General features: G+C 47.8%; 1 protein-coding gene across 6 annotated transcripts in view; it reads right to left on the bottom strand.

The window, feature by feature from the left end:
- Positions 1 to 346: 346 nt before the first annotated feature.
- Positions 347 to 26706, bottom strand: part of LIMK2 (LIM domain kinase 2) — a 59136-nt gene continuing 32776 nt past the window's right edge. For 4 of the 6 annotated variants that reach the window (XM_049619027.1, XM_049619030.1, XM_049619029.1 and 1 more), the window contains 14 exons: positions 18933 to 19068; positions 17869 to 17978; positions 17085 to 17273; positions 15511 to 15616; positions 14955 to 15151; positions 13052 to 13238; positions 12130 to 12216; positions 10552 to 10683; positions 10333 to 10389; positions 8386 to 8451; positions 7248 to 7422; positions 6234 to 6289; positions 5030 to 5187; positions 347 to 2114 (listed from right to left, as the gene is read on the bottom strand). In XM_049619027.1, coding sequence (XP_049474984.1) covers positions 1970 to 2114; positions 5030 to 5187; positions 6234 to 6289; positions 7248 to 7422; positions 8386 to 8451; positions 10333 to 10389; positions 10552 to 10683; positions 12130 to 12216; positions 13052 to 13238; positions 14955 to 15151; positions 15511 to 15616; positions 17085 to 17273; positions 17869 to 17978; positions 18933 to 19068 — 1801 coding nt within the window. In that variant the 3' untranslated portion in view covers positions 347 to 1969. Of the gene's footprint in view, positions 2115 to 5029; positions 5188 to 6233; positions 6290 to 7247; positions 7423 to 8385; positions 8452 to 10332; positions 10390 to 10551; positions 10684 to 12129; positions 12217 to 13051; positions 13239 to 14954; positions 15152 to 15510; positions 15617 to 17084; positions 17274 to 17868; positions 17979 to 18932; positions 19069 to 23997; positions 24064 to 26706 lie in introns of those variants that run through there. The other 2 variants (XM_049619031.1, XM_049619032.1) reach the window with 2 other exon arrangements.

The following is a 26706-nucleotide window of genomic DNA, read 5'->3' as shown; positions in this document are numbered from 1 at the left end:
TTCTTCCCTTTATGAAGGTGGCACCCAACCCTGCAGGGAGGATATCCAGGCTTATAGGAGTGTACATGCATCAGAGAGTGGAAGTATATGGACCCAAGGGAAGCACTTGGCTGGGAGGTCAGAGTCAGACCTGCTTGAAGGACTGGGTTGCCTCAGGTGGGATGTGCATGTTCTCTGGAGCAGGTTAGTGTCTATATAAGAGGGGATTAGAGTTTGGGTGTGTGTGAGAACTCCTGCTATGGGGAGTCACAGGGTGGGGCCTGAAAGTGGCCAGCAGACCCTCCACATGTACCCTCCTCCTGCTGAGCCAAGCCCCAAGTCACTTTCTCACTCTCCGTATCATCAGTTATGTTAACTGCTTAATTTATTTGGTCTGTTCAACGGCCCATCGTGGGCCCACCACTCCCATGCTTGCTGGGGACAACTGAGGCACAACCAGCCACAAAATGCTGACTTAGGGCTGCTGGGAGCCAGGGCTCAATCCTACAGCAAGCTTGCACACTCCACACATTAAGTATGGTCTATATAGCAGGTAAACTCTGTCCAGAGATGACATCTAATCCCACAATTTATCAGGTCTATGTACAATATTTCACATATCACCCAACAGATACAGCAACAAAATAGTTTTAACATCAACCACTCTCTTGGATCACTCCCCACCACCACCTCCCCCATCCCCAAAACAACCACCACACATTGCAGTAATGTCCCAAACCCATTCCCAATTTGTTAAATATGGTGCAAGCTCACAGGAGGCAAATCTATTTGTGTTGAAGAGTCCCTGGAGCTCTGGAAGCCAAGGTGGAGGGTGCCTCTGGGGCTTTTCAGCACCCATCAGCTGTGTCAGGAAGATACAGCCAGGAGCTAGTGAGCTGGGCCAACCAACAAGGGAGGTAGAAGCCAGAAAGGCCAGCTCAGGGAGTGGTCTCCTCCAGCATCCCAGCTCTGGAGCTCTGCCACCACCTCTTCCTGCCTAGGTTGCTGCCTGGACCAGGCATAGTGAAGAGTGAGCAGTGGTTGCCACAAGGACAAGACCAAGAGACTGCTGAGATTCCCACTCCCTTGGCTTATACACTGAGCCTGTGGCAAGCCACACAATCCTCCAGAACCCATCTAACACTAAGCTATATGTCTTGGGCTTCTGACTGAGGTGCTCACCAGGCTATGAATGACAGCAGCCAGGATATGGGCTTTCTAGAAGACAGGGCCCCTTTCTAGCCCCTAGCCTCTTCCTGCACTTGTGGGTGAGTGCTTGTTGTAGGCAGAAAAGCCCAGGAGCGCTCAGCAAGAGCGGTAGTTTGTGAACATGAGGCGGAAGCTCCCCCTCACACTGATGTGGCCCCTAGGCCTGGGAGACGAGTAGAAACTAGCCTTTCCCTGACTCCTGGCCAGTTCCACCACAAACTAACCCTAACCCTAGGGGGGCGAGGCATGGGGTGGAAGGGGGGTAGCACCACTGTCATTTCACATCCTTGGATAGCCACCTGGCCACCAGTCTCTCTCTCATCCATACTCCCCCTTAAAGTCATCCTGTACCCAGTGCGACCAGAGACTTCAGAGCCCACAGGCAGGTTCACCCTGGAATCCTGCCCAGCAGGTCCAGGTCACACTGATTAGTGTAAGCAACAGCCTCCCAGAATCACACTGCCAGGGAGCTCCCGAGTGGTCATCAGTAACAGATTCCCCCAGCCCATGGGCCAGGCTTTTCTTTTTCTTTTTTTTCTTTCTTCACAGCTTTCAGGTGAGTGTTGGATTTACAGACAGTAACCAGAACCCCAAACCTGTGATGTGTTTCCTGGTGCTGCACCCGCTGGCCTCCTGGGGAGGTAGTAGGGATGGCTTGTTCTGCTTCTGAATAAGCCGCCAATCCACAGGAAGCCCGGACGGCCCTGCCCACAGCAGAGATGGGGCGCAGAGGGGGCAATGGTGGCTGCAGAACGCCCCCCTGCAGGGGGCTGGGCCAAGGCTAGGGAGGTGAGTCCCGGGTCAGGCCATACTGCATGCTCACAGTGTGGTCCAGCTCTTCCAGCTCTGCAGGCAGTGGGATGCCCAGCTCCCCCAGATACAGGGAGAGAGCCTCAAAGGAGTCCTCCAGTTTTGAGAATGCCGGTCTAGAAAGAAAAGGGGCGAGTCAGAGGCAGGTGAGACACGGACAGGGCCACGGGGTGGTGTGAAAGGCACCCAGGCCTGCATCTCAACCACTTCCTAGTTGTGTGACCTTGGGCAAGCCCCTTAACCTGTGCCTCTGCAGGAAATGGGGATATAATGTTACTGCTATTGTGTAGGGTTGTCGTGAAGATGGGAGATAATACTGTGAAAAGGCTGGACTTGCTCAAAGGGGTAGCTTAAAAAAAGAAAGTCCAGGAGAAAAAAAGCTCCTCTCATAATGCAATAATTTTAAGTGCCTTTTTAAAGATTCTTTCCAGTCCTTATACTGTCTTCACATCAATAGATCTGCTCAGGAAAGGACATTTCACAGACTCACCAGCTCTTCCCAAAGGGAAAACAAACACTGGGTTCCCAGTACTATGGAAACAGTTTAGCTGCCCTGGAACCCTAAGACAGCTCAGGCTTACTCCACCTCCTCCATGTTTTTGTTTAACCGTCTTATCACCTTCTCAGCGGGGCCCACTCACTCTCACCACCGTATTTAAAATTACAACTTACAGGTGCCTGGGTGGCTCAGTCAGTTAAGCATCTGACTTCGACGCAGGTCATGATCTTGCAGTTTGTGGTTCAAGCCCCCCATCGGGCTCTCTGCTGTCAGCTCGGAGCCTGGAGCTTGCTTTGGATTCTGTCTTCCTGCTCTCTCTGCCCCTACCCCACTCACGTCTGTTTCTCTCTCAAAAATAAACATTAAAAAATTTTTTAGGGGTGCCTGGGTGGCTCAGTTGGTTAAGTGTCTGACTTCGGCTCAGGCCAATGATCTCGTGGTTTGAGCCCCACGTCGGGCTGTGTGCTTACAGCTCACAGCCTGGAGCCTCCTTCGAATTCTCTGTCTCCCCCCTCTCTGCCCCTCCCATGCTCATGCTCTGTCTCTCTCTCTCGATAATAGATAAACGTTAAAAAAAAAAAATTTAAAAAAAAATTTTTTTTTAATTACAACTTTTACCCTACACATCCTCTTTCCTCAGCTCTGCTCTTTTCCCCATACTATTTGTCACTTTCTTTTGTTCAGTGAAGTTTATTCTATCTATTGTTTATCATCTCTTCTTAATAGAATGTGAGTTCTAGGAGAGCAGGCACCTTTGCTTTGTTTACTCCAGTGTTCAGGACAGTGTCTAACACATGGTAGGCACTCAGTCAATATTTTTTGAGTGACTTAAACACAGATATTTAGAATGACTAGGAAAGGATATTAGCAAACAAATACTGTGTAGCTTTACATTTTCTCCTCATGGTCTTACTCTGATGTTAGTGAAGGACTGCAGTCCTTTGGCCCATGAAGGAACAAAATGTAAAGCCTCCCACCAGCAAATCCCAACTCTAAACTGGACCTTGAAAACCATTTTATTTTTTATTAAAAACAATTTTTTTTAATGTATTTATTTTTGAGAAAGAGATAACACGAGAAGGGGAGGAGCAGAGAGAGAGGGAGACACAGAATCTGAAGCAGGCTCCAGGCTCCTAGCTGTCAGCACAGAGCCCGATTGTGGGGCTTGAACCCACAAACTGTGAGATCATGACCTGCGCTTGAAGTCAGACACTTACCCAGGTGCTACCTGGAAATCATTTTAAAATAAAGGTTATGTGCCAACTGGTTATCTTTTTTTAAAAAAAATTTTTTTTTTTTTAACGTTTATTTATTTTTGAGACAGAGAGAGACAGAGCATGAATGGGGGAGGGTCAGAGAGAGAGGGAGGCACAGAATCTGAAACGGGCTCCAGGCTGTGAGCTGTCAGCCCAGAGCCTGACGCGGGGCTCGAACTCACGGACCGTGAGATCATGACCTGAGCCGAAGTCGGACGCTCAACCGCTCAACCGCTCAACCGACTGAGCCACCCAGGCGCCCCGCCAACTGGTTATCTTGAGGGGATGGAGCAGGAGAGTGAGGAGTGCTGGGGAGCACATTGGTTAGTAGATAATAGAAAATGTATACTTCCTGTGCTATATATTTTAGTAATGCTTGAATTTGTTTTTTTTTTTTTAAAGAAACAGGATTTTTGAGAGCAGAAAAAAGTATAGATTCTAGTTTTCTAATGTACAAACTTGAAAACAACCAGGGTAATAATGAAAACTATAACCTGAGATAAATAAAGGTCATTTAAAAAATATTTCTTTAAAGGAAAAAATTAGTTAAATGAATAAAGATGCTCACTATAGTAATACCTATTGTAAGGAGAAACTGGAAAAACCTGAATATCTATATTATGTATATTATATGTTCAGACTATATCTTAAGTGAATTTCACATAGTCAACAAAAATGATAAATGGGAAGACTGGGTAGTATATTTTTTGCAGGGCAAAATATAAAACTTCTCTTTGAGGGGTGGCTCAGTCAGTTAAACATCCGACTTCAGCTTAGATCATGATCTCACGATTCATGAGTTTGGTCCCTACCTCAGGCTCCTTCCTGGCAGTGTGGAGCCTGCTTAGGACTCTCTCTCTCTCTGCCCCTCCCCCATTCACCCTTTCTCTTGCTTTCAAAATAAATACATAAACTTAAAAACATTTTTTTTCTTTATCTGAGATTATAGCTATATGAAAAAAAATGTATGTGTTTGGAATAGATAGGTGAAGAACACTTATTCTGTTGGAATGGCACAGGTTTGTGTGAATTTTCTTCTGTTAAAATTTCTTTTCATGGCTGTGTCTTTGTTATATCCAGGTCACTCATGACAATGCCTTTGTCCCCCCTACCACCTCACCTGGCACATCAGAGTTGTTAGGGTGGCTTCAGTGGTTGGTATTCTTGAGCTCAAGGCTTTTGCCACCCTTGTGCCTGGGAAGGGCCTGGGGATGGCTGAAGGCTGGGGCAAGCATCCAGGCTTATGTGAGCTGGGGAGAAGGGGTAGGATACCAACCTGCTCTCGGGCTCCAGTTTGCAGCAGATGGCGGCCAGGGGGAAGAAGGCTGGGGGGCAGTCTGTGGGGACAAACTTCTCCCAGAAAAGCTTCACGTTGAGACCAAAGTCCAGTGTTCGGGGCAGGCAATCAGGATCTGCATACACCTGCCCGATGATCTGCAGGTGAGAAGATGGCTGGTCAGGAATGGGCTGTGGTGTGTGCGGCCATAGGGCAGGGGAGAGGGATATTGGTGTATGGACAAGAAGGATGGGCAGAAGAGGGAGGTAAAAACCAAGGTTAGAAAGCTATCCTCCATGCCCAAATTTTGCTAGTCCAGACTTGTCTCTCAGCTGAGAGTCTGGTTACTGAGGAGGGTTTAGAAAAGACTTCTCTGTAGCAAAAGCACAATGTTTCAAATCTGGAGGAGGAGCTTCTATACATCCCACCCTGCCCTGCTGTGTGCCCTTGTGTCTATGTCCCCTGCCAGAGTTCAGGCTCTGTGAAGTGAGGTTCTGGGTCTGATGCATGTCTGAAACTTCTTGGCACCAGCCTCGTGCTTTGCACACAGTATATGCTCAATTGATCTCTATTAAAGAAAATGATTTTAAAAAACCCTCCTTCCATTATTCCAACTGTTCTTGTCTCTCCTCTACCACTCACCATTTTGTAGGAATTACAGAAGGCTCTGAACATATGTGTTTGAGTGCTTTCAGACAGACTGAGCTAAGCTCCTAAGGGGAGGAATCTTTCCAAGACTCAGTCTATACACCTCACAGTGCTTAGAACTGTGCTAGACAGGCTAGCACTTCTTGTGATGGCTACTTCCACTTGTGGGGCTGAGGGCAACAGCACTATCAGGGCCTGGGGAATGGGGATCAGAGTCAAAGGTTACACTGGCCCAACAGCTAAATGGACAGCCTCATGCCTTTCCTAGTGGAGTTCCGAGTCTCACCTGCCCCTTACCGGCTATGCGACTAAGAGCAAGCTGCTGCCCCTTTCTGAGCCTCAGTTTCCTCACCTGAAAAAACCCTGCCCAGTCCTTCTCATGGGACTGATGAGACTCAAATGTGTCAACAGATGTGTGATAACTGCACAACCCTACATTCATGTTGACTTTATGGTGAGCTACTCATCGTTAGGAGAAGCAGTCCCAGTTCTGAGGCAGGGCAGAGCCATTAGGCCTTCTGCCTCAGGCCTGGCCTCTGTGCAGGCCGGAGCTCACCTCGCAGAGAACGATCCCAAAAGAGAAGACATCCACCGTCTCATCGTAGCTCTTTCCTTGGAGAACACAGGAGAGCAGGCTGTTAGGTTTGGTCTCTTATCTGCTCTGCACTAAGTCTGGGGCCAAGCCAGGCCACAGCCAAGAACCAGGGCTAGAAGAGGCTCCATGGGGATGCCTTGAAGGCTTCCCAGGAGAGGTACCATCTGAACATCTTTCCTCAGCCCTGGGTGGGCTGCCTCAGAAAGATCTTATAAAACACACTATCCAAAATGAAACTACATTGGACATTGAAAGAGAAATGGATCAGGGTTCATCTGGACTCTGTCATTAGCTAGCTGTATGTTCCTGGGCAAACCGCTGAACTTCTCTGGGCCACAAGACTCCAAAAAGTGTTGGGGTGCCTGGGTGGTTCAGTCAGTTAAGCACCCGACTCTTGATTTCAGCTCAGGTCATGATCTCACAGTTGTGAGACTGAGCCCCACATCAGGCTCTGCACTGAATGTGGAGCCTGCTTGGGGTTCTCTCTCTCCCTCTCTTGCTCTCTCTCTCTCTCAAAATAAACAAACATTAAAAAAAGATCACCAACAGCTTTAAAAAAAAAAAAAAAAAAAGACTCTAAAAAGGGTTAAACCAGCAGGCCATTTCTGAGACCTCACAACCCTATATATTTCAAGAATCCCAGCCAGCATCTCTGGCTGGTTTGAGCATTATCCACAAGGGGGCACCATAATTCAGTTCTCAGCAGGGAGAAGAAAAGGCTAAATCTCTTGGCAATAAACAGCTTGAGCTCTCAGCTACACTTGGGGCATAAAAGCCACAGTCAGATCTCACCCTAAGCCCAGGACTTCAGGGAGGAAGGGGTTTATAAGGCCCAGTCTGGCAAGGGATAAAAATCATCCAGCTGTCAGCTCTGGGTACCTGGCCTTCCACTTCACCCAGGACTCTGATGCAAGATGTGGCTCCTAACTCCCCTCTGGGGACATGTCGCCTCCAGTGTCCAGTGTCAGGACTCACCATTCAGCATCTCAGGGGCCATCCAGTAGGGGTTTCCTACCACGGTATAGCGCTTCTTACGGTCATTCTTACGCAAGGTGCGTTTCTTGGTGGTGACCTTCTCCACTGGGGGCTTTTTCCTCTCTTCAACTATAAGCCGTGACAGCCCAAAGTCTGCCACCACCACGGTCTTATCCTGGTAGGACAAGGGCCAGATCAGGACTTGGTGAGGACATTCCCAAGAGAAACTGAGAAGGGGAGAAAAGGTATGTAGCAAAGGAGAGTCATAGCTCATGCTCTCTCTGGTAGATAAGGCTCAGTTATTTGTTTTCTAGCAGTCTGGTATCTGCTCCTCAGACTTCCCAGACTTGGGGGTGTTCACAACAGAGCCCCTGCAGCCTGGAGGGGTAAGGCTCTGGGACTTGCAGAGTGGAACTCAGAAGCAGGAAAAGGGATTTTTTTTCCTTTTTTTTTTTTTTTTTTTTTTTTTTACCCCATCCTGCCAGTTCCCCAAAAGATTTAAGGCATGGCTAGAACCAGGATAAGACAGAAAAGGATAAGGTGTAGGGAGTCAGTGGGGGGATTTAGAGGGAGACAAGCTCTTCAAATAGCTACAGGGCAGTCATGTGGAAAAAGGGTTACGATTGTTTAGTGTGGATCTAGAGGGTGGAGCCAGGGCCAGTTAGTGGATACCTGAGAAGCTAGATTCCAAGTTAATCGCAGAAATGACATGCTAACAACCAGAGCTGATGGTTGGTGGGAAAAAACGCTGGTCCCAAACTGGCCACTGTACATTTACTAGCTCTATGGCCTTAGACTGAGGCTTCAAGGTGCCACAGTTGTAGAATAGGGTCCTCAGTGAGCTGCTTTACAGAACTATCGTGGTGAAACCAGGAAAAACAACAGGGCTCTTTGTAGTGTTAAGGAACTTCTGAAGTCCCCTCTAACCAAAGGATTTCAAAGGCTGCTACTGGGAGGAGGTATTATTGTGTCTGCATGTGTTTGAGAGCCCCCAGAAGACAGGGGAGGGCATCAGGTGCAGCAGGAAGGGTAAAACAGGAGTCCTAGTGACACCTGAGGTCTAAAGCAGAAGGACAGTCTCCTTTGTGACAAGACATGAGGGCTGGCCCTGGGGAAGCCCAGAATGGTTGGGACATACCAGCTTGATAAGGCAGTTGTGTGAGTTCAGATCCCGGTGGATGATGCACATGGAGTGTAAATAGGCCTGGAACAGAAGTACGAGCTGAGGCCAATGGCCAGTAATTCAAGCAGATGCAGACCCTGGAACTGGGGGAGCCTGCTCTTCTCCCAGGCCATCCCCACTCAGCTTCAGAACCCAACGTGGACCTTAGGGCAAGGGCCTCCTGCTGTCACCCCCTTGTCCCAACACTAACAGAAAGCCAAAGGCCACCTGGGCTTCCTCTCTCTCCCTGCTGCCACCTCTTGCCCATCCTTTGGTTCGCTGACCCCAACCCAGTGCTGCTCTAGACCCTCATTGCTCCCTCCCAAAGTCCCCAACTCTACTGGGCCCTGGCCCTTGCATGCCCCCAGCCCCTCTATCCATTTTATGTAGATCCAGGCCACCTGAAGTGAAGGTCCTCAGATGTACTGCTCCAGTCCCCCTCACCACCATCATCACCATAATCTCTGACTTCAGCTACCCTCACTGCCAGTGATCAGAGAAGTGACTTCCTCCTGGCCAGCTGGCTCTGTATTTCTGACATTCTCCTTCCCTGAGACTCAGCACCCTCCTTGTTCTTCTACACTTTAACCTCTCCCTCTTCCTACCCCAATGTTTTCACACAAGTCTTTGCTATTTCCACCCCTAGTCTCCACTCCTGGCTCCTGTCACTCTCTGTAGCCACTTCCTTTTCTTTTCTCTTCCCCAGCAAATGTGGAAGGAGCTACTTCCCTCCTCCCCTGTCCTTTGCAATAATGCTTGCATCCCCTAGGCTCCTGGCTCTGCTCACATACCCAGGGAGCTCTGCCTGAATCATGGTAGCTCTTGTGACCTGCCTGCTTGCCTGTCCTTTCCCCAAAGGCTGCCAGAACTTCTCCCACGCTACCTGCTCCTGAGACTCCTGTGTGGCTGCTGTTTCCTTCTAGTCTCCTTGGTGTCAGCCCTTTTTAAAGCCACCTTCTCTACATACGCTGATGCCCACTAACAGCACATCAGCCTCAGTCGACACTAGGTCTTCCCAAACCTGTTTCCCCAACATCACTGCCTCCCCAGTATCTGGTAAGTGACACCACCATTCTTCTAGGTACCTCAAAAAAAGCACAGCTCTGCTCACAAAACTTCCTTAAACATCTTTTACATCTGTCTAAAAAGATGCTTCCTAAGCATCCTAAGTAAAATCCAGACTCCTTAGCCTGAAATATAGGGACCTTAATGTACCCAAGACCAACACTGTCTTAATGGACACCACATGAAGAGCGGTGATTAAAGCTTCAGGCTTGGGGTCAGACTGACAAGCCCAAGCTCCTCTCTCTTTCTAGCTTTCTAGCATCAGCTTCTCATCTGGAAACCGGGGCTGTCATGAGGAACAAACATATACATGCATGTCAGTCCCTCAGCTCAGTGCCTGGCATACAGAAAGCACTCAGCGACTGTCACTGGTACTACTACTACTATATAACTGGTATCATTCTTTCCCAGGTGAAATAGACTATTACTTCCTCTCTCCTCCCAGGTATTCGCTGCTATCATCACCTCAACCTTGGTGCCTCTCTGCCAAGAGGAACTTTTATCCAATTCTGACCCATCCTTCAGGGCTCAATTAGAACACTTCCCCCTTCTCTGATTTCATAGGCAGTGAGGTTCCCTGCTTGTTCCAAGCTCCTGCAGTGGCTAGACGCTACTAGTTTGCCTCTCCAGTTTTCCCTTGAAGATTTGGAATTCTTTGAGGTAGATTGTGAGCTAAGAAAAACAACTGGGGGCAATTTCAACAGCCCAGAAAGAAGCTCAATAAATAGCTGCTGACTGACCCAGCCCATACAAGCTGCCCAGGATGGGGTCTTTGCCTTCTAGTGCCTGCCTGCAGTCCCTCCCCATCACCACCTCACCACCACTCCCACACCTGGCAGGGCTGTTGGCAGAACTCACCATTCCAGATGCGATGCCTTTGGCAAATCTGACCTTCTGCTGCCAGGGGAATGGGTCCTATGGGAAGGGGGAATGCCCATCAGAGGCTGTTAGGACCTGTCCCATTTGTGGTCCAGGCCCCATGGGTCAATATCGTCTGCCAGTGAACCCTCCCTGCCTGTGCCCAATCACGCTCAGCATGCCCCTTTGTAGGCAAAGCAGCGAGGGTGGTGTGCTCACCACACTGCGCAGAAAGTCCTTCAGCGTGCCCCCTTCAATGTACTCTGTCAGCAGGTTCAGCTTCTTGTCCTTGTACAGCACACCAATGAACTTGAGCACATTGGGGTGGTCCAGGCTGCGCATCACCTTCACCTGGGGGTGACAAGGCCGAGGAAGGTGGATGGTTACTTTCCACTATGTCTTCCTCACCCCTTCCCTCCAAGGAGTCAGTCTGATAACTGTTACCTGCATCTCCTACCTCCAGTCTTATGTGATGGGGCAGGACACCTCCACATGGATAGGGATGCCTCACAGGCCTCACCCTGGGATGCTGCCTTTCTAGGAATTGTACTGGGGGGAACTAGAATGGGAGGGTCCAGGAGTGAAACAAAGGCCTGGAGGGCAATACCTGAACCACAGGAGTACCAACCAAAGGAATGGAACAACTTGGGAGAGGTGGTAAAAAATGTGTAAATGCTCAAGAGATGGCAATTCTCTGGAAGGCCCCACTCCAGGCTCCCTTAGCAGGGTGTTCAGGTGGTGAGTATAATATCTAGTTGTCCTAAATTGGCCTGTTTTCTTGTCCATAATCCCCACTAACTGTAAGCTCCTCTGAACCACATCTCGTTTGTTACTGTATCCCTTGTACCCAGATCATGCTGTCTTTAGTAAATGTTTATTGAATAGGTCATTATGCTGTAATTTAGAAGGGGCAGGATATTCCTCTACCGCTATTTTCGGCCCAGCTTTTAAGAAAGTGATTCTATAAAAAAAAATTGTTTACATAAAAAAAAAAAAAAAGAAAAAAAAAAAAAGAAAGTGATTCTAAAATAAGTTTCCACCTAGGGGTGCGTGGGTGGCTCAGTTGGTTAAGCGTTGACTTTGGCTCAGGTCATGATCTCATGGTTCGTGGTTCAAGCCCCACATCAGGCTCTGTGCTAATCGCTCAGAGCCTGGAGCCTGCTTTGGGTTCCGTGTCTCCCTCTCTCTTTGCCACTCCCATGCTTGCACTCTGTCTCCTCTATCGAAAAGAAACATTAGGGGTGCCTGGGTGGCTCAGTTGGTGAAGTGTCCAACTCGACTTAGGTCATGATCTCGTGGTTTGTGGGTTTTAGCCCCACATCAGGCTCTGTGCTGACAGCTCAGAACCTAGAGCCTGCTTCAGATTCTGTGTCTCCCTCTCTCTGCCCCTTCCCTCACACATTCTTTCTCTCTCTCTCTCCCTCCCTCTCAAAAATAAACATTTAAAAAAATTAAAATAAACATTAATTTTTTTTAACATTTATTTATTTTTGAGACAGAGACAGAGCATGAACGGGGGAGGGGCAGAGAGAGAGGGAGACACAGAATCGGAAGCAGGCTCCAGGCTCTGGGCCATCAGCCCAGAGCCTGACGCGGGGCTCGAACTCACGGACCGCAAGATCGTGACCTGAGCCGAAGTCAGACGCTCAACCGACTGAGCCACCCAGGTGCCCCACATTAATTTTTTTTAAAAAAGTAACAAAATAAAACAAGTTTCCTCCTGAAACCGTTATTTAGTAAGATCTACCCTCTTCCAAGAGTGACACCACACTCCTAACCCCTACCCCACCTTTTTACCTCAGTCAAAAAAGTCTTCTGTGTTTCCTCATCACACCGAATTAACTCCTTCATGACCATCACTTTGCCCGTGGCTTTGTGTGTTACCTAGTTACAAGGAGGACAACTATTAGTGGTGCAGAGTTCCGGGGAAATATGTGAAAATATATGCAACTGGCCATCCCATCCCTTGGAAGACATACTGAGCCAGATGAGACCGACAGAATTCATGTGTAGAAGACACAGCATGAGGCAACAGGGGCCTCAAAGGGGAGCGTACCCTCTTTGGAGAACGGGGCATGCATAGAGGGGAGGCAAGAATGCAGAAAAGGGAAGTGAGGAGGCAGGAAGGGACACTGCCAAGCCAAGCAGGGACTCTGGTTATCTGACAAAGGAGTGAGTCCCTTGGGTGAACAGAAGTCTGGGGACAGTAGGGGTCAGTGCCACAGACATGCACCAGGGAACTAGGTGGGTCAGGGTGAGCTCTCCAGCCCCAATGCCCTGAAAGCTGAGACACATGGCTTACCTGACCCCCCCTCCCAGCTCTCAGCAGAGGAGGAGGAGAGAAAGAGAGAGAGGTTAGTCCCTAAGACTATTCATCAGGGAGGCAGGAGCCACTCCCCTGTGTGCTCCCTGCAGTATACCCAACACTCAGGCCTCTGGGTACCTAAAAACATCACTGCCTGGAGATGGCAGGGCCATGGGCAACAACTCATCCCAACCTGGGTCTCCAGGTCCACCAAGCTCACTACAACAGCAATGCTGCCCTTAGGTGGCCTGGGAGGGCAGGAGTGTAGCCCTCACACCATCACCTGCAGCAAGGAAGGGGGCCTGGTGTCCTGCAGGGTATGTATGGGGTGAGACCATGTGGTAAGAGCTCCCCAAAAGAAGGTGAGAGAAGGGTAGGGGGCCGAGAAGCAGACCAGCTGCTGCCTGTGCTCACCTTGATGGCCTGTCCAAAGAAGCCCTTCCCCAGGATCTCCCCGTGGATCAGGTCACATGGCCGGAAGATCTGCTGTGAGTAGCTGCTGGAACAGCGGAGGGATTCTGAGCGGCTGATGTCACGGCTAAAGAGCAGGGGCTCCTTTGGGGAGCTGGGGCCAGGGGACTTGGAGATGCTGTTACTGCGCCTGAAGATAAGGAAAGATGAGGGTAGGGATAGGGTAGTCCTCAGAGACTTGCCAGAAAAACCATGGAGGTAGAAACCCCAAAGCTACCTTACCACCCTATCCATCCCAATTTCTGTAGTTCAGGTACTATGATGAGGGGAAGGAACTCTTATGTCAGACAGACATGCCATTTTGGGGCTACAAACATCAGTAGTTTATTTAAGTACAATAAAACCACATTCAAAGCAGGAACCCTATAGTGCTCAATATAGGACAGCACTGTAGGATGGCAACCCACCACTTTACATGCCTGCTTGATTCAAGGTACGGAATTGGGTTAGAGTGGTAGCCTACCACCATCCAAAAAATGACCAAATGGGATTCTGGCTATTTTGCTCATTTTGTACCTGTCTATATTTCCTGAAATTTAAAATAATAAGCATGTATGATTTTTACAGCAATAAAACCAGTGTATTTACATTTTTAAAAGCAGCCAGTAATAATAATGGTTGATAACTGTTACCGACTTCCTGAAGGACAAGAAAGGCTGAAGTCCACAGCACTGCAGGTGAATTACAACCCTGCAAACTTCCCTCCAGCACATCTTCCTATTTCATTTGGGCTACCCAGAAAGGACCACACACAGGCTTCTCAACTCTTGCTCTTTTGCTCTGCCTTCCACCAACTGTGCCCACAGAAGCACACAAGGTGTGCTGCCTTCTGCAGTATGGCCCTCCAGAGATCTAAGCAGTCCCTAGCCACCCCACATCTTCCTGCTTCCAAGCCATGTTCTCAGGCCTTCTCTGCCCTCTGGCACCTCACCTCTACCAGCTCACGCGTTCTGAGGCCACAAAGACAGCCAGAAGTGCATGCCCAGAAATCTGTGGGGAGGGCCCTGTTTCCAACAGGTGCCAGTCAAGGGCCCTGAGTGATTCAGTCTGTTTGATCAGGAGGGCGGATAAAGACCTGACTCCTAATGATACTAACAACACCTCACATTGAGTTAGTGCTGACCCTGTGATGTCACTGTGCCACTTTGCATTCTTTCCACACTGAATCCTTACATAAAGGATTGTCCTTACATAAAAGACAGCCACCTTTGTCTTAGAACTCCACTTTATAGATGCAGAAACAGAGGCTTAGAGACATGAAGTGATGTGTGAAGGGAGGGAGCTCAGCTCAAAAGCATGGTATGGGTGTGTCTGCCTGGAGAGCCACTGCTTCAGACTCCTGTTCTTTCAGTCTCCCTATTTGGCACCTGTATCCAGGGTGATTGCTCCCTCCCCATGGACTTGGAACTATGAGGTTTTGATTGTTGGTCCCTCAAATCTAAAACAGCTTGCATCCATCTCTTGCTTTACAGTTTTCAGTGTTCTTACTTCCACTTATTAATCCTTTCTGTGCCCCAACTCCAGCCTCTGAACCCCATGCTTTCCCCATGGGCCATGCTGTCCTTTGGGGGTCAGCGTTTCTGCCTCCTGAGTTCAGCTCAGAAGTTCAGTGGACAGAACCGACTCTCTGGTTTCTAACGAAACCTGGCAGACAGCTGGGTCAGATCATGTACAGGCCCTGGCTGTGAACTGTGATCCCTATGGGGAGAGCTGGGTCAGCACAATCCTCATGGCCCATCTCTGGCCAGCGGGTTTCCTTCCTAACTCTGCTGGCCTCCCAAAGTCAGCTCAGCCTCATCTGAAGGATAGGCATTGGTCAGCATGGAATCAGGGTGGGAGGCAGCACCTCAGAGAGCGTCTCCTTAGTGTTCCTTCCAAATTCTCCTTGGTGTCCAGGGTGTTGAGAGTAGGGGAGTGTCCGGCATTCTGCATGCGGGGAGAGAGCCGTGCATCCAGTCGCAGCTGGTCCAGGCGCTGGGAGACGGGGTCATGTTCAATCAAGAGCTGAAGTGTCTGGCTTGTCTTGCTAATCGCATCCTCTACCTGTAGCCAAAAGCAGTGTAAGGCTGGCTCCCACAGGCTGTCCCATCCTAGGCCACCCACCGTCAGCCCACATGATCTTAGCACAGTATGGCCAATGCTCAAGTTGGCTAATGGTGGCCTCTAGCTGCCAGTAGCCCCAGTGCCCTCTCACTGGCATCCTGTCAGATATCCCATCTGTCAGGCCATCCCTGCTGCCCTGAGAATGTGCCAGGCTGACACAGGTCATCAGTGGTCACAGGCTCAGTGGCAAGACAAAGAGATAGACTGGGGGTGGAGAAAGGCAAAGGTCCACAGCTTGATCTCCCAGAAGGTCTATACCATGTTCCACCCCCACAAGACAGACTGGACACACACTGTACCTCTTCCACTCTGAGTGTGCGGACAGGGGTCCCATTGATCTCCAGGATGCGGTCCCCGGGGTGGATGGCATTGCGGTTGTTGGGACTGATGTGCATCCGGTTGACCCTGGGCCAGACAAGAGTTGAGGCAGGAAGAAGGCATCCTAAAATTGTGCTTGACCAATTTTACTTGTATAGGAAGGTTCACCATGCCCCAGGCCCCTACATGCCTGCAAGGCCCAGACAACTCACAGGGGAAATGCAACACCCTTTACAAGGTGCCTCATCTCAGTGAAGGGCACCCCCACTCACCCAATGGCCTAAGCCAGAGCCTTGGATGGTATCTCCCCTATCCGGAGTTCTCTCACTGCTCCACAACCCTTACCATCTTTGAGAATCCTGCCTTCACTTCATCATCATAGTTACCAACATCTCTCACCTGGATCTTTCAATAGAACTGGTCCCTGGTCTCTACATCTGTTCTAGATTTCAGCTCAGGTCACAATCCCAGGGTCATGGGATTGAGCCCTGTGTCAGTGTGGAGCCTGTTTAAGATTCTCTCTCTCCCTCTCTGCCCCTCTCTCACAGCTTGCACATGCCCTCTCTCTCTAAAAAGAACCTCTGGTCTAGACAGATATCTCAATGAACTAAAGAAGCTCAATCACCTCTGTTCTTCAAAAAAACTACCCATCACCAACACCATTGCTGATGTTTAAGTTTTTATTAACACCACCCTCTACATTTCCAGGCTTGCTCCTCTTCCATCCAACATCCATGCCAGCAATCCCTCTAGAACGCTAACTTGGTTGTATCACCTTGTTGCTTATCCCTTAAAAGACCTGCTGAGTGTTCATAATCCAGGCCCTACATAACTTAATAGCCCCCTTTTCTGGCTATTCCCAACCACCTAATTTACACCAGACACAATCATAGACTCCCACCTCTGCCCTGAACACAATTCCCTCCCATCTTCATCTAATGAGGTTTTAGTGCAGATCTCAACTCTTGGTGACTTCCCCAACCTTAATACCTCTCACCTGTACTGCAAGCACCTAGTAAGTGCACAATCGCTATTTATAGGGCTGGCAGCCATAAATTCCTCATTACTGGTATTAGATGAACACAGGCTCTTTCCCCATCTGGTCTCTGGCCTGGACCTAGGATGAAGTCTTAACCTCTTTCTCCTCCATCCTCCATTCACTCAACCAACAGAACGGTAATCAATGAACATATACTACATGCCAGACACAGTTCCAGGACCTGGACATACAGTACTGAACAAGATTAAGTTCCAGAAGAAACTCGTTGGGAGGACAGATGATAAACTAATACTCATAATCAAGCCAGATAATTTCAAAGAACAAACGTTATCTGAAACTTGACACATGAAAGGTGAGCGGTTCTGTCATTAAGTATCTTGTGGGAAGCAGCCTAGGCAGAAGGAAGAGTAAGTGCCAAGGCCCAGGTGCAGTTACAGCACAGTGAGCTCCAGGACAAAGATATGAGATGTGGGTGAAGAGAACTCTGCACCCCTTGAGGCCCATCTATGGACTCTGTGTAAGGACTCCTGCTCCTGGGGTTCTCAAAATACTCACTCTTTTACTTGCACAGTGGTGGCATAGTTGGAGCAGGCACTTTCCACAGACACAGAGAAGCCCCGTCTGCCCTCCGTGGTGGCTGGCATGGAGATGTGTGTGACAGAGTAGGGCAGCTGGTCCTGAACAGACTCCGTGGAGAGTCTCTCAAACATGGGTGCCAGCACCACCTCATTGTGGCACTTCCCACTAGCAAGAGGAACATAAAGGTGGTTAAGATCCTGGAGCCCCACCTGGAAGCCCCCAGTAACCACTGTACCATGTGGCTTCAAGCAATAGTACCCACAATCCCACTATTACCATCCTTGCCAAGATTCCAGTTGGTTGCTCAGAAAGAAGAGCCCAGGGTCTCTGGGGTAGGCTGGAAGTGGGGGTGAGATGGCCTGGGTTCTCTTCACTCTGCCTTTGATTCACAGTGAGAACCCAGCCCTCTTCTCCATTTTGGGCCTCAGCCTGACTTCTTTGCCAACTGAGGCAATTGCGCAAATGAACTCTAAGAGGCCTTTCTTTTAATTTTCTGGGATCCTTCTCTGAGAGCACCTTCTGAGCCATTCTCTCCTTCTGGGAAGACTGCAGCACAAAGTGTCATTATTCTCATGGTCGGTAAGGACAGAGGGCAGAGAGATGTTACTTGTCTTGCTTACAGATTACAGAGCTGGTTATAGGCATTGCTGGGATAGGAATCCAGTGCTCTGATATCCCAGTACTGTTTCTGCCCCAACTCGCACTGCCATCTGTTCCTCTCTCTTGACTGCTCTTGTAGGGGAGAGGGACACCATCTTACCAGTAAAGGGTGGCATGCTGCACCAGAGCATATGCATCCCCATCCTCGATGATCACCTTGCAGCTCATACAGGCAAAGCACTCTGGGTGGTACTTGAACTCCCCGGCCACCTGTGAGCAGGTGGGGAGAAGGGTAGACAGATGACAGATGGAGGAAGTGAGCTGTCACTGTTGCTGGAGAGTAGGGGTGGGTGAGTGACCTCTTAACTGACTGAGACACCCAGGCGCCCCTAGAGAGACCTCTAATTAAGGATCTATAGGTCCTTTGCACAACTCTGCCCCAGAGCTTCCAGAGGACAAGTCAGATTGGTGCCTCTCTGTCATTTCTGAGATTACAAAAAACTGTTTTGGTCCTAGCCAAGTCCCTAGAAGTCATCATCCTCACTAGAAAGACACATAGTTCCTCTAACACAGAGTTGGCAAATCCATGATTGGGCTTAAAGTCCTTTTCTGAAGCAGGTAGTGGAGGTGGAACCTCTCTCTACCAGCCCATTCCAGGGTCTCCTTTTCAGATTCCCTCTACACAACTTGGGTGTATTCTCCTCTCAACCTGTAATGCTCTCCTTCAAGGACTTTATCCATTGAATTAAGTCTCTGCCCTGCCCGCCCACCCACCCATTCCCAATATTGGACTGTTGAGTTTTTTTTTTTTTTTTACCTTAAAAAAAATGTTTATTTATTTATTTTGAGAGAGAGAGACAGAGAGAGCACACATGCTGGGGAGGGGCAGAGAGACAGAGGGAGACAGGAGAATCCCAAGCAGGCTCTGTGCTTAATAGCACAGAGCCTGATGCAGGGCTCGAACCCACAAACCATGAGATCATGACCTGAGCCGAAATCAACAGTTGGACACTCAACCTATTGAGCTACCCAGGTGCCCCTGGACTGTTAAGTTTTTAAGGGAAGGATACTACCTGGCACTTAATTGGTACTCAACAAACATCTGTTAAGTGATTGAAGAAATAAAAGGGGAGGCCTTGGCTGATGGAAGAGTAGAAGATGAAAGGCCATGGGAAACCAGAGGAGCTGTCAATGGACTCTGATGACCGAGAGGGACTCACTCACCATGACAGGCCCTGTCATCAGCAGAGAACACCCATGGCAGAACTCCCCAAACTTTCCCCAGTAGTCCTTGTGGCAATAAAGCTTCCCATCCTTCTCATAGTACCAGTTGGTGAGGGAATCCTGGCATTCTGAGCACCTGAAAGGCAAGACAAGAAAAAATTGTTGTGGATCCCTGGAACCAGGCTACATAGGCTGCCTCTGGCTCCCAGGTCTAACAACAAAATGGACAGACCTTTCCTTGATCCAAAGCCAAGATGGAGGAAAGTTACAGTTTACTGCCATCTCCCCAAAGGAAGCTGATTCAGAATAAAGAAGATCCCAGAAACCAGTTCTGTATTGTCTGCCTAACCTGGTAGACCAGTGTCTGTTTATTAATTTTTTTAACATTTTTGTGTCTTGAAGCCCTCAGAGAATCTAGTAAGAATCAAGAAGCCGCTCTTGCAAGAAGGCATGTACAAGGAAAATGTACATATTATTTAGGTATGGGTGTGTGTGTGTAGGTCTGAAGCCTAGTCATGGCCCCAGCTAAGAACCTCTGTTCTAGATTTCAGCTCAGGTCACAATCCCAGGGTCATGGGATTGAGCCCTGTGTCAGTGTGGAGCCTGTTTAAGATTCTCTCTCTCCCTCTCTGCCCCTCTCTCACAGCTTGCACATGCCCTCTCTCTCTAAAAAGAACCTCTGGTCTAGACAGATATCTCAATGAACTAAAGAAGCTCAATCACCTCTGTTCTTCAAAAAAACTACCCATCACCAACACCATTGCTGATGTTTAAGTTTTTATTAACATCATTAACATGTAGCATTCTTGTGAAAAAATTATGCTAAGCATTAAGAAACAATCAGGCAAATCCAGAATGTGGGTCATTCTAAGACTACTGTTCTTGACTCTTCCAAAAAGTTAATGTCATGGGGAAAAAAAGGTACAGGGATTAAAAAAGCCTAGAGACACAGCAACCAAATGCAGCACCTAAACCTTGGATTCAATTCTGGATTGAAAAAGAAAGCAGCTATGAGTGTCATTTTTGGAACTGAGGAAACTTGAATTTGGGCTATATATTAGATTATACTGTGAAATTACTATCCATTTTCTTAGATGTAATAATGATACCTTGGTTAGATAGAAGAATTCTTAGAAGAAACATATTAGAGTAACTAAGAGTGAAAGTCAAGATATCTACAACTTACTTTTACATAGTTCAGCAAAAAATAAAATACATCATGTGTGTACATAAAGAGAAAGTGGCTTAAAGTTAAGTCTGGGTGAAGGATATATATGGGTGTTCTTGGAACATTTCCTTCAACTCTTCTAAGTATTTGAAATTTTTCAAAATAAAATAATGGGGGGTAAACAAAATTCCACTAGCACTGTGCAAGATATACATGTTAGACTCCACAGCTCCTTTCCCCTCCAATTACCTGGTTGTAAAGCTCCACCCCTCAGTCAGGCTGGGTGTGTTTTCAGACCAAGTTTGCACAAGATAAGCATTTCTGAACCTCTCCTCATTTCTGAACCTCCCAGCACCCAGAGCTAAGGGCTCCCTGCCCTTGTGAGCCCATGCCACCTCTTTCTTTCCAGTGAAGACTCTATTCTTGTTGTCAAGGCTTCACACCACCCTTCACTGGCCAAATCCTTGCTTCTGAGAGGCAGGATGGAGTGGCCTCTTAGTGTGACTCCTGACCCTGCCACTTACTAGTTAAATCATCTTGGGGAAGTTACTTCACTCCTCTGACCTCATCTGTCAAATGGGCTACTGTGGAAAGGAAATAACATGTACCAAACTATATATAGTTTATATAAAAGGCTAAGTACAGTAGGAACTCATGAAGTGTTAAACTGCTATTAAAGATGATGATAATGGTAGCTGCTCACACTATTTGCCATTTTTCCTCCACTAGCTGGGTAGCTTTGGACTTCTCTCAGTTCTTCCTCCTTGACAAAATGTGACTAATAGCACAGTACTACAAAGAACACCGTGAAGACTAAATGAGCTAATGTATGAGGAAAGCCTTTTGCAAACTGTGAAGAGCGGAACTAGCTGTATTATTACAGCATCTTGCTAGGCACTGCAGATATAAGAGATAGATATACAAGGTTCCCTACTACAATTTCCAAGAGCTTATAATGAGCTGGGGAAGAGAAAGTCTAAACAAAACTTAATTAACAATGAAAGGTGAGAGGTCACAATGGGTGCTACTACTACTGGGCACTGCAGGAGGGAGGAGGGAGACCAGAATGAGTTGAAGCAGCTACGGAAAGCAACTGAGCCAGGAAGGTCTAGAGAAGCAGGACCCTGAGAATCGCTCTTTATGGAGTGTCCACGTCTCTCTGGATGTTTAACACTGATGGCTTCTGCCATCAGTCATCCCCATCCTGTAGCATCTCCTACTTGTTCTTTTTTTTTTTTTAATGTTTATTTAGAGAGAGACAGAATGCATGCAGGGGACGGGCAGAGAGAGGGGGACAGATGATCCAAAGAAGCCTCTGCACCGACAGCAGCAAGCCCAACGTGGGGCTCAAACTCACAAACTGCGAGATCATGACCTGAGCCAAAGTTGGACGCCACCCAGGTGCCCCTCTCCTACTTGTTTTATGGACGCTGAACTTAAGGGACTTGAGAGCCAGACACAGCATGAAGAGTATGGATATGAAATACCTAGAATGGTACAGTGTGAACCATTAATTCTAGGAGGCAAAGGGGGAAGACCTGTTCTGGACATGCAGCTCAAATTCCTCTCAATGTAAAAGGCATGCTGGATGAGCTCTGAATTGGGAAGAGGCCTGGTTCAAGTTCTTGGGAGCTACAGGCTCTTGGACAAGGCCCTTTCTTTCTCCAGGTATAGTTTCTCCACCTATAAAATGAAGGAATTAGACTATACCCACATCCCCTTAATTCCATGCATATCTATGTCTTTCCCTAGATGATCTAAAGTTCCAATCTCTGAACTACCACTTACCACCTAAGTGATCTTGGGCTGGCTGCTTCATTTCTCATTTGTGAAATGAGACAAAGGGCAACATCACCACCTATATTCAGGGTAGCAGTGAGGACATTAAATCCAGTTCTGAAAGACTGTGAGGAGCCTAGCAAAGGGCCAGCACTAGGAGCAGGAACTTCATTCTTGCCTCCCAGCTTCTGACTTGAAGCTCCTAGGTACCTATCTTTCTCTTTCATTAGAGTGTGAGTTCCTGGAGGACAGGAACAGTGTCCCATTTACTGTTGGTAGACTAAGCACCTAACAAAGAGCCCAGCACAGTAAGCCCTAGCAGAGGTTTCCAAACCGAAAATGGTGGGAGTGGCAAGAACCAGCAATCCACAAACATTCTGTGGCTCATGGTCAGCAGGTCCTGCCCTTCTGCTGTCTGCAATGGAGAAAAGCTGGTGCACACGTTATTTGCACCCAAATGCAGGCCTGGGCCCTGTTACACCCTCTCAATGGTATGTGTGCTGCAGGGCACAGGAGTACCAGAACACGTCCTCCTTTCCACTGCCAATATTCTGCTTTTGTTTGTTGCAGGTAGCCCTGGCCAGGCCCAGGAGAGTGGGGAGAGAAACGAGTGTAGACATGCAGGAGAGAGCCACGCCAGACTTCTGGGAAGAACACCTGCCTGGAGAGCGACATCACCAAGGCACACCATGTGTCAGGGAATGCCTTTGAAGGGCATGGCCAGCGAAACAGCCAAAGTTGGCTGACACAGGTATGTCTGAATAACAGGAAGGTGAACAGCTGGTAGGAAGGCTGGTTGTGGGTCCCTAAGCTGTTTTGTCACAGAACACAATTAGTTCTCAGGTCACCCGAGTGGTAGACTTAGAGTCCTAGCTTAGATATTAAGAACAATTACTGTCGACTGTTACTTAAATGCCAACCATATTCTGGGCACTCTATGAGGTGTCTTACTTATATCCTGGCCACATCCTGCAAGGTGATAGGATTATCCCTATCTTATAGAACACTGAAAAGCAGAGTCAAGTCACTTGTGCAAAGTTGCCTGACACACACACAGGATGGAGCTAGAGTCTTAACCTATGTGTACTTGGCTATGAAGCCATTTCCAGTAGACTACATCACCTGAGCACCTGAGTAATGCAGCACATCTACTAAGCTGGGCCTCAGGATTTGCATCTGTGAAAATGAGAGCTCAAGTCCCCTTGAGTGTTAAGCCTTGTGAGGCTTCCCCTTAAATCCAAGTACTGAATTTAAATGGCACAATGATTCTCCTTCTTCCTTTAGTCCACAGCATTGTTCTCCAGCAGTCTCTGCCTTTTTAAGAAAAGAATCTATGGGGCACCTGGGTGGCTCAGTCTGTTAAGTGTTGGACTTCAGCTCAGGTCATGATCTCCTGGTTGGTGGGTTTGAGCCCCACATTGGGCTCTGTGCTGACAGCAGAGAGCCAGCTTTGGATCCTCTTGTCTCCCTCTCTCTCTCTCTCTGCCCCTCCCCAACTTGCGCTCTCGAGTTCTATCTCTCAAAAAGTAAATAAACATTATGGGGTGCCTAGGTGGCTCAGTTAAGCGTCCGACTTCAGCTCAGGTCATGATCTCACGATGTGCAGGGCGTTTCCTGGTTCGAGCCCCGCATCGCGTGGGTTCGAGCCCTGCTGTCAGCAGAGTCCACTTCAGATCCTCTGACCCCCTCTCCCTGTCCCTCCCCTACTTGTTCTCTCTCTCTTTCAAAAATAAACATTAAAAAAAAGAAAGAAAGAAAAAAGTAAATAAACATAAAAATAAAAAGAATCCAAAACACACTCTGGAAATGTAAGGTGCTACCCCCAAAACGCCCCCCTCAGATTGTTAGAGGCCATGGCCACGATATGTTTCTCCCAAAGCCAAGCCTTTTTTATTGCAGCTTTCAATTTTTGAAAGTTTCAAGTGAATGTCAAAATCTGCCCTAGCAGCAGGTTGCCCAAGGGCATTCAGCTTGGAGGTAGTGGAGCTGGTGGTGGAACCCTAAATAGAGGTCTGAGGTATCAGACCCTCTCCTGAGCAACCAGAGGGAACAGAGCTGAAACCCTCCAGTCAGGGGAGATCACAGACAGGCCCACATGTGTTGAGGATAGCCGACAACCTTGAAAATTCCTCTCCCAAAGCACTATGGTCAGTTCAGTGGGCAGCTCAGATCCAAACTAAGGGCCTAAAAAAAAAAAAAAGACTTTATTTTTAAGTAATTTCTACACTCAATGTAGGGTTCAAACTCACAACCTGATCGAGAGTCATATGTTCCACTGACTGAACCAGTTAGTGGCCCCAAACTAAGGACTTATGAGTCAGTAGGGAACACAGTTTAAAAAAAAAAAGAAAAAAGAAAAAAAAAGATAATCAGGTTGAAATTCTCAAAATAACTCTTTCAAGATCTGGGTCCACATTCTTTCTTTGTCATTTACTATCTGTGTCACTTCAAGGGCCACTCTGGGCCACAGTTTCCTTATTTGTATACCAGTGATGATAAAACCTCACCAGTTTATGAAAATTATGTACAGATGCTCAAGCAGGTGCCCAGTAAATGTCCATTTCCCTCCCTCCCCTCTTTAACTTGAGAACAGCAAGGGCAAAATAGACAGACTCCTTTCCCTCCTGTGCCTAAGCAATATGGATCTGCATCTTGGCCTGGAACCAAACAGATTTCTGTGAGTAAAGAAGGTCCTAAAATGAATCATTTATCTAATAAATTAGAAAACATTTATTATTATCAATTACTATCAATTAGGAAATAGTTACTGTGCATCTAGGATGTGCAAGACCAAACAGGCAAGGTGCTGTGCAGGGAGAGGCCAAGTGAGATAAGACATAATAAGCCCAGCCCTCACGCACATGCAAATTTTTCAGACCAAATGTTTACAGGTAATATTTCAACCTTATGTGGTTGAAGTAGTCACTATTACAGTAGATTTACACAAGTTAAAGAAAAAGCCCACCATGGGGTACCTGGGTGGCTCAGTCACTAAAGCATCTGACTCTTGATTTAGGCTCAGGTCATGAGCTCACAGTTTGTGACTTCAAGCCCCGCATTGGGCTATGCACACTAACAGCACCAAGCCTGCTTGGGATATTCTCTCCTTTCTCTCTGCCCCTCCCCCCTCAAAATAAATAAACAAACTTAAAAAAAAAAAACAAAAAAACAAGCCCTCCCATGTCCTAGTAAAGGCCTGTTGGATGCTCATCTTTAGCCTCCTGAATGAGCAGAGAGACTGTTGGGGAGAAGCTGTTTCTAGACCCTTGCCTCTGAGCTCTGACTGGGCTAAAAAGGGAAAATGGACAGGTCTCTGTGCCACAGCCTGAGGGTACTGTGACCAGGGATGCCAACTCTCCCCCAGGCACAGAAGGGTGGATGTAACAGGCACCTACAGATATTGGCCCATCAGAGCCCAGTCTCCTACCACTAAAGATCCCTTTATTACTCCTCCTTCCTGTAGACTCCGTAGACTGAAACAGGCTGTCAGTGAAGCTGTAATTATTATAGACTATGATGTTATCCTGCTTAAAAAAAATTAACCAAACACATAACAAGCCTCTGATCAGCAAGAAGTAAGTGTTACCAGAGTGCGTTGATTCAGTTCCAACCAAAAGCCAGGAAACCTGTAGATTCAAGTAATTTGTGCAGTCATACCGATTAAGGGTAGAGCCTCCATGATTAGTAAAAAAATGGAAAAGAGCCTGTGTGTCTTTGAGGAGCCACATGACTTGTGGAGTTATAGGAATCATTCACCTGATCCAAGTCCTTCACTTTTTAGACGAGGAGTCAGGACCTAAGGCAGCTGCCAAAAAGTTACTGCTAAGCTGGGAAGAGTTAAGAATAATTTCTCCCTTTAAACACAGGTTGCTTTAGGATACAAAGATGCACCTGTTCTCTTTAAGAGACAATGTGTAAACCAAACCCATTAAATCAATGTTAGACATTAAGGGAAATTCTATAAAAAGAAAAATCCTTTAAAGATGTCAGACAAAAGCCACTACTTAATTTACCTCTTCTGTAAATTCCAATTTGAGACATTTTCTTACTTGGAAGCACACCAAAATTTTATCTCCCCCTTCACACTAGTGGCACTCTGCTGAGGGCAGTCTGTCAGGTAGGGATGTATAGGGTACAGAAATTACATTCTTCATTCCCTGCTCCCTCTTCCCTCCCTTGTGCACTGTCACGCCTGATCATGTCCCCATGGAATCTGGTTGCGTCACTTTCCTGCAACCACAGCCCTAGTCCAGTGGACTTTGTACTCCCCCAGAGACTTGAGGTCAAGGACTTAATTTGTTTCACAGAATCTGGCAAGGTTGTGTTCAGGGAGTCTAGAAAGCCCAATCCTATGCTCTGCAGAGGAGGAACTGAGGCCCAGGGAGGGGACTGGCACCAGGTCAGAGAGGAGCCCTTGAGAATGCCCTGTAATAAGGGAGGGGGCTGATGGTAGAAGCGATTTTCTGACCAGTGACAGTGGTGATCAATTAGACTGATACCTGGGAGAGCAGAAAGTCTGGGTGGTCCCTCCTGTGGGGCACAGAGCCCTGAGTGTTGGCTATCTCTTCAGAAGTGGCTCCAGAAATGTAGCCCCTCATCTGGGGGAGGTGGGAGGGTCTAAAGCGAGTCAGTAACCCCCTGACTCCAGCTGGACAAATAAGAACTGGGGCAGAGAGAGGGTAGTCAGATTCCCCAGAGGCATGGAGACAGAGCAAGACAAAGGACAGGTGGGACCTGGGTAGCATCAGTGTCATGACCCTCAAAGGTCTAGGTTGAGAGTTCATTATCTGCTTTAGCTCCTGAGTTGTGTCTTGTCCCGAGATTAAA

The sequence above is a fragment of the Panthera uncia genome (assembly GCF_023721935.1).
Source record: "Panthera uncia isolate 11264 chromosome D3 unlocalized genomic scaffold, Puncia_PCG_1.0 HiC_scaffold_8, whole genome shotgun sequence".
In the NCBI taxonomy this organism is placed as follows: domain Eukaryota; kingdom Metazoa; phylum Chordata; class Mammalia; order Carnivora; family Felidae; genus Panthera; species Panthera uncia.
This window is presented reverse-complemented; position numbering and strand designations above follow the sequence as displayed.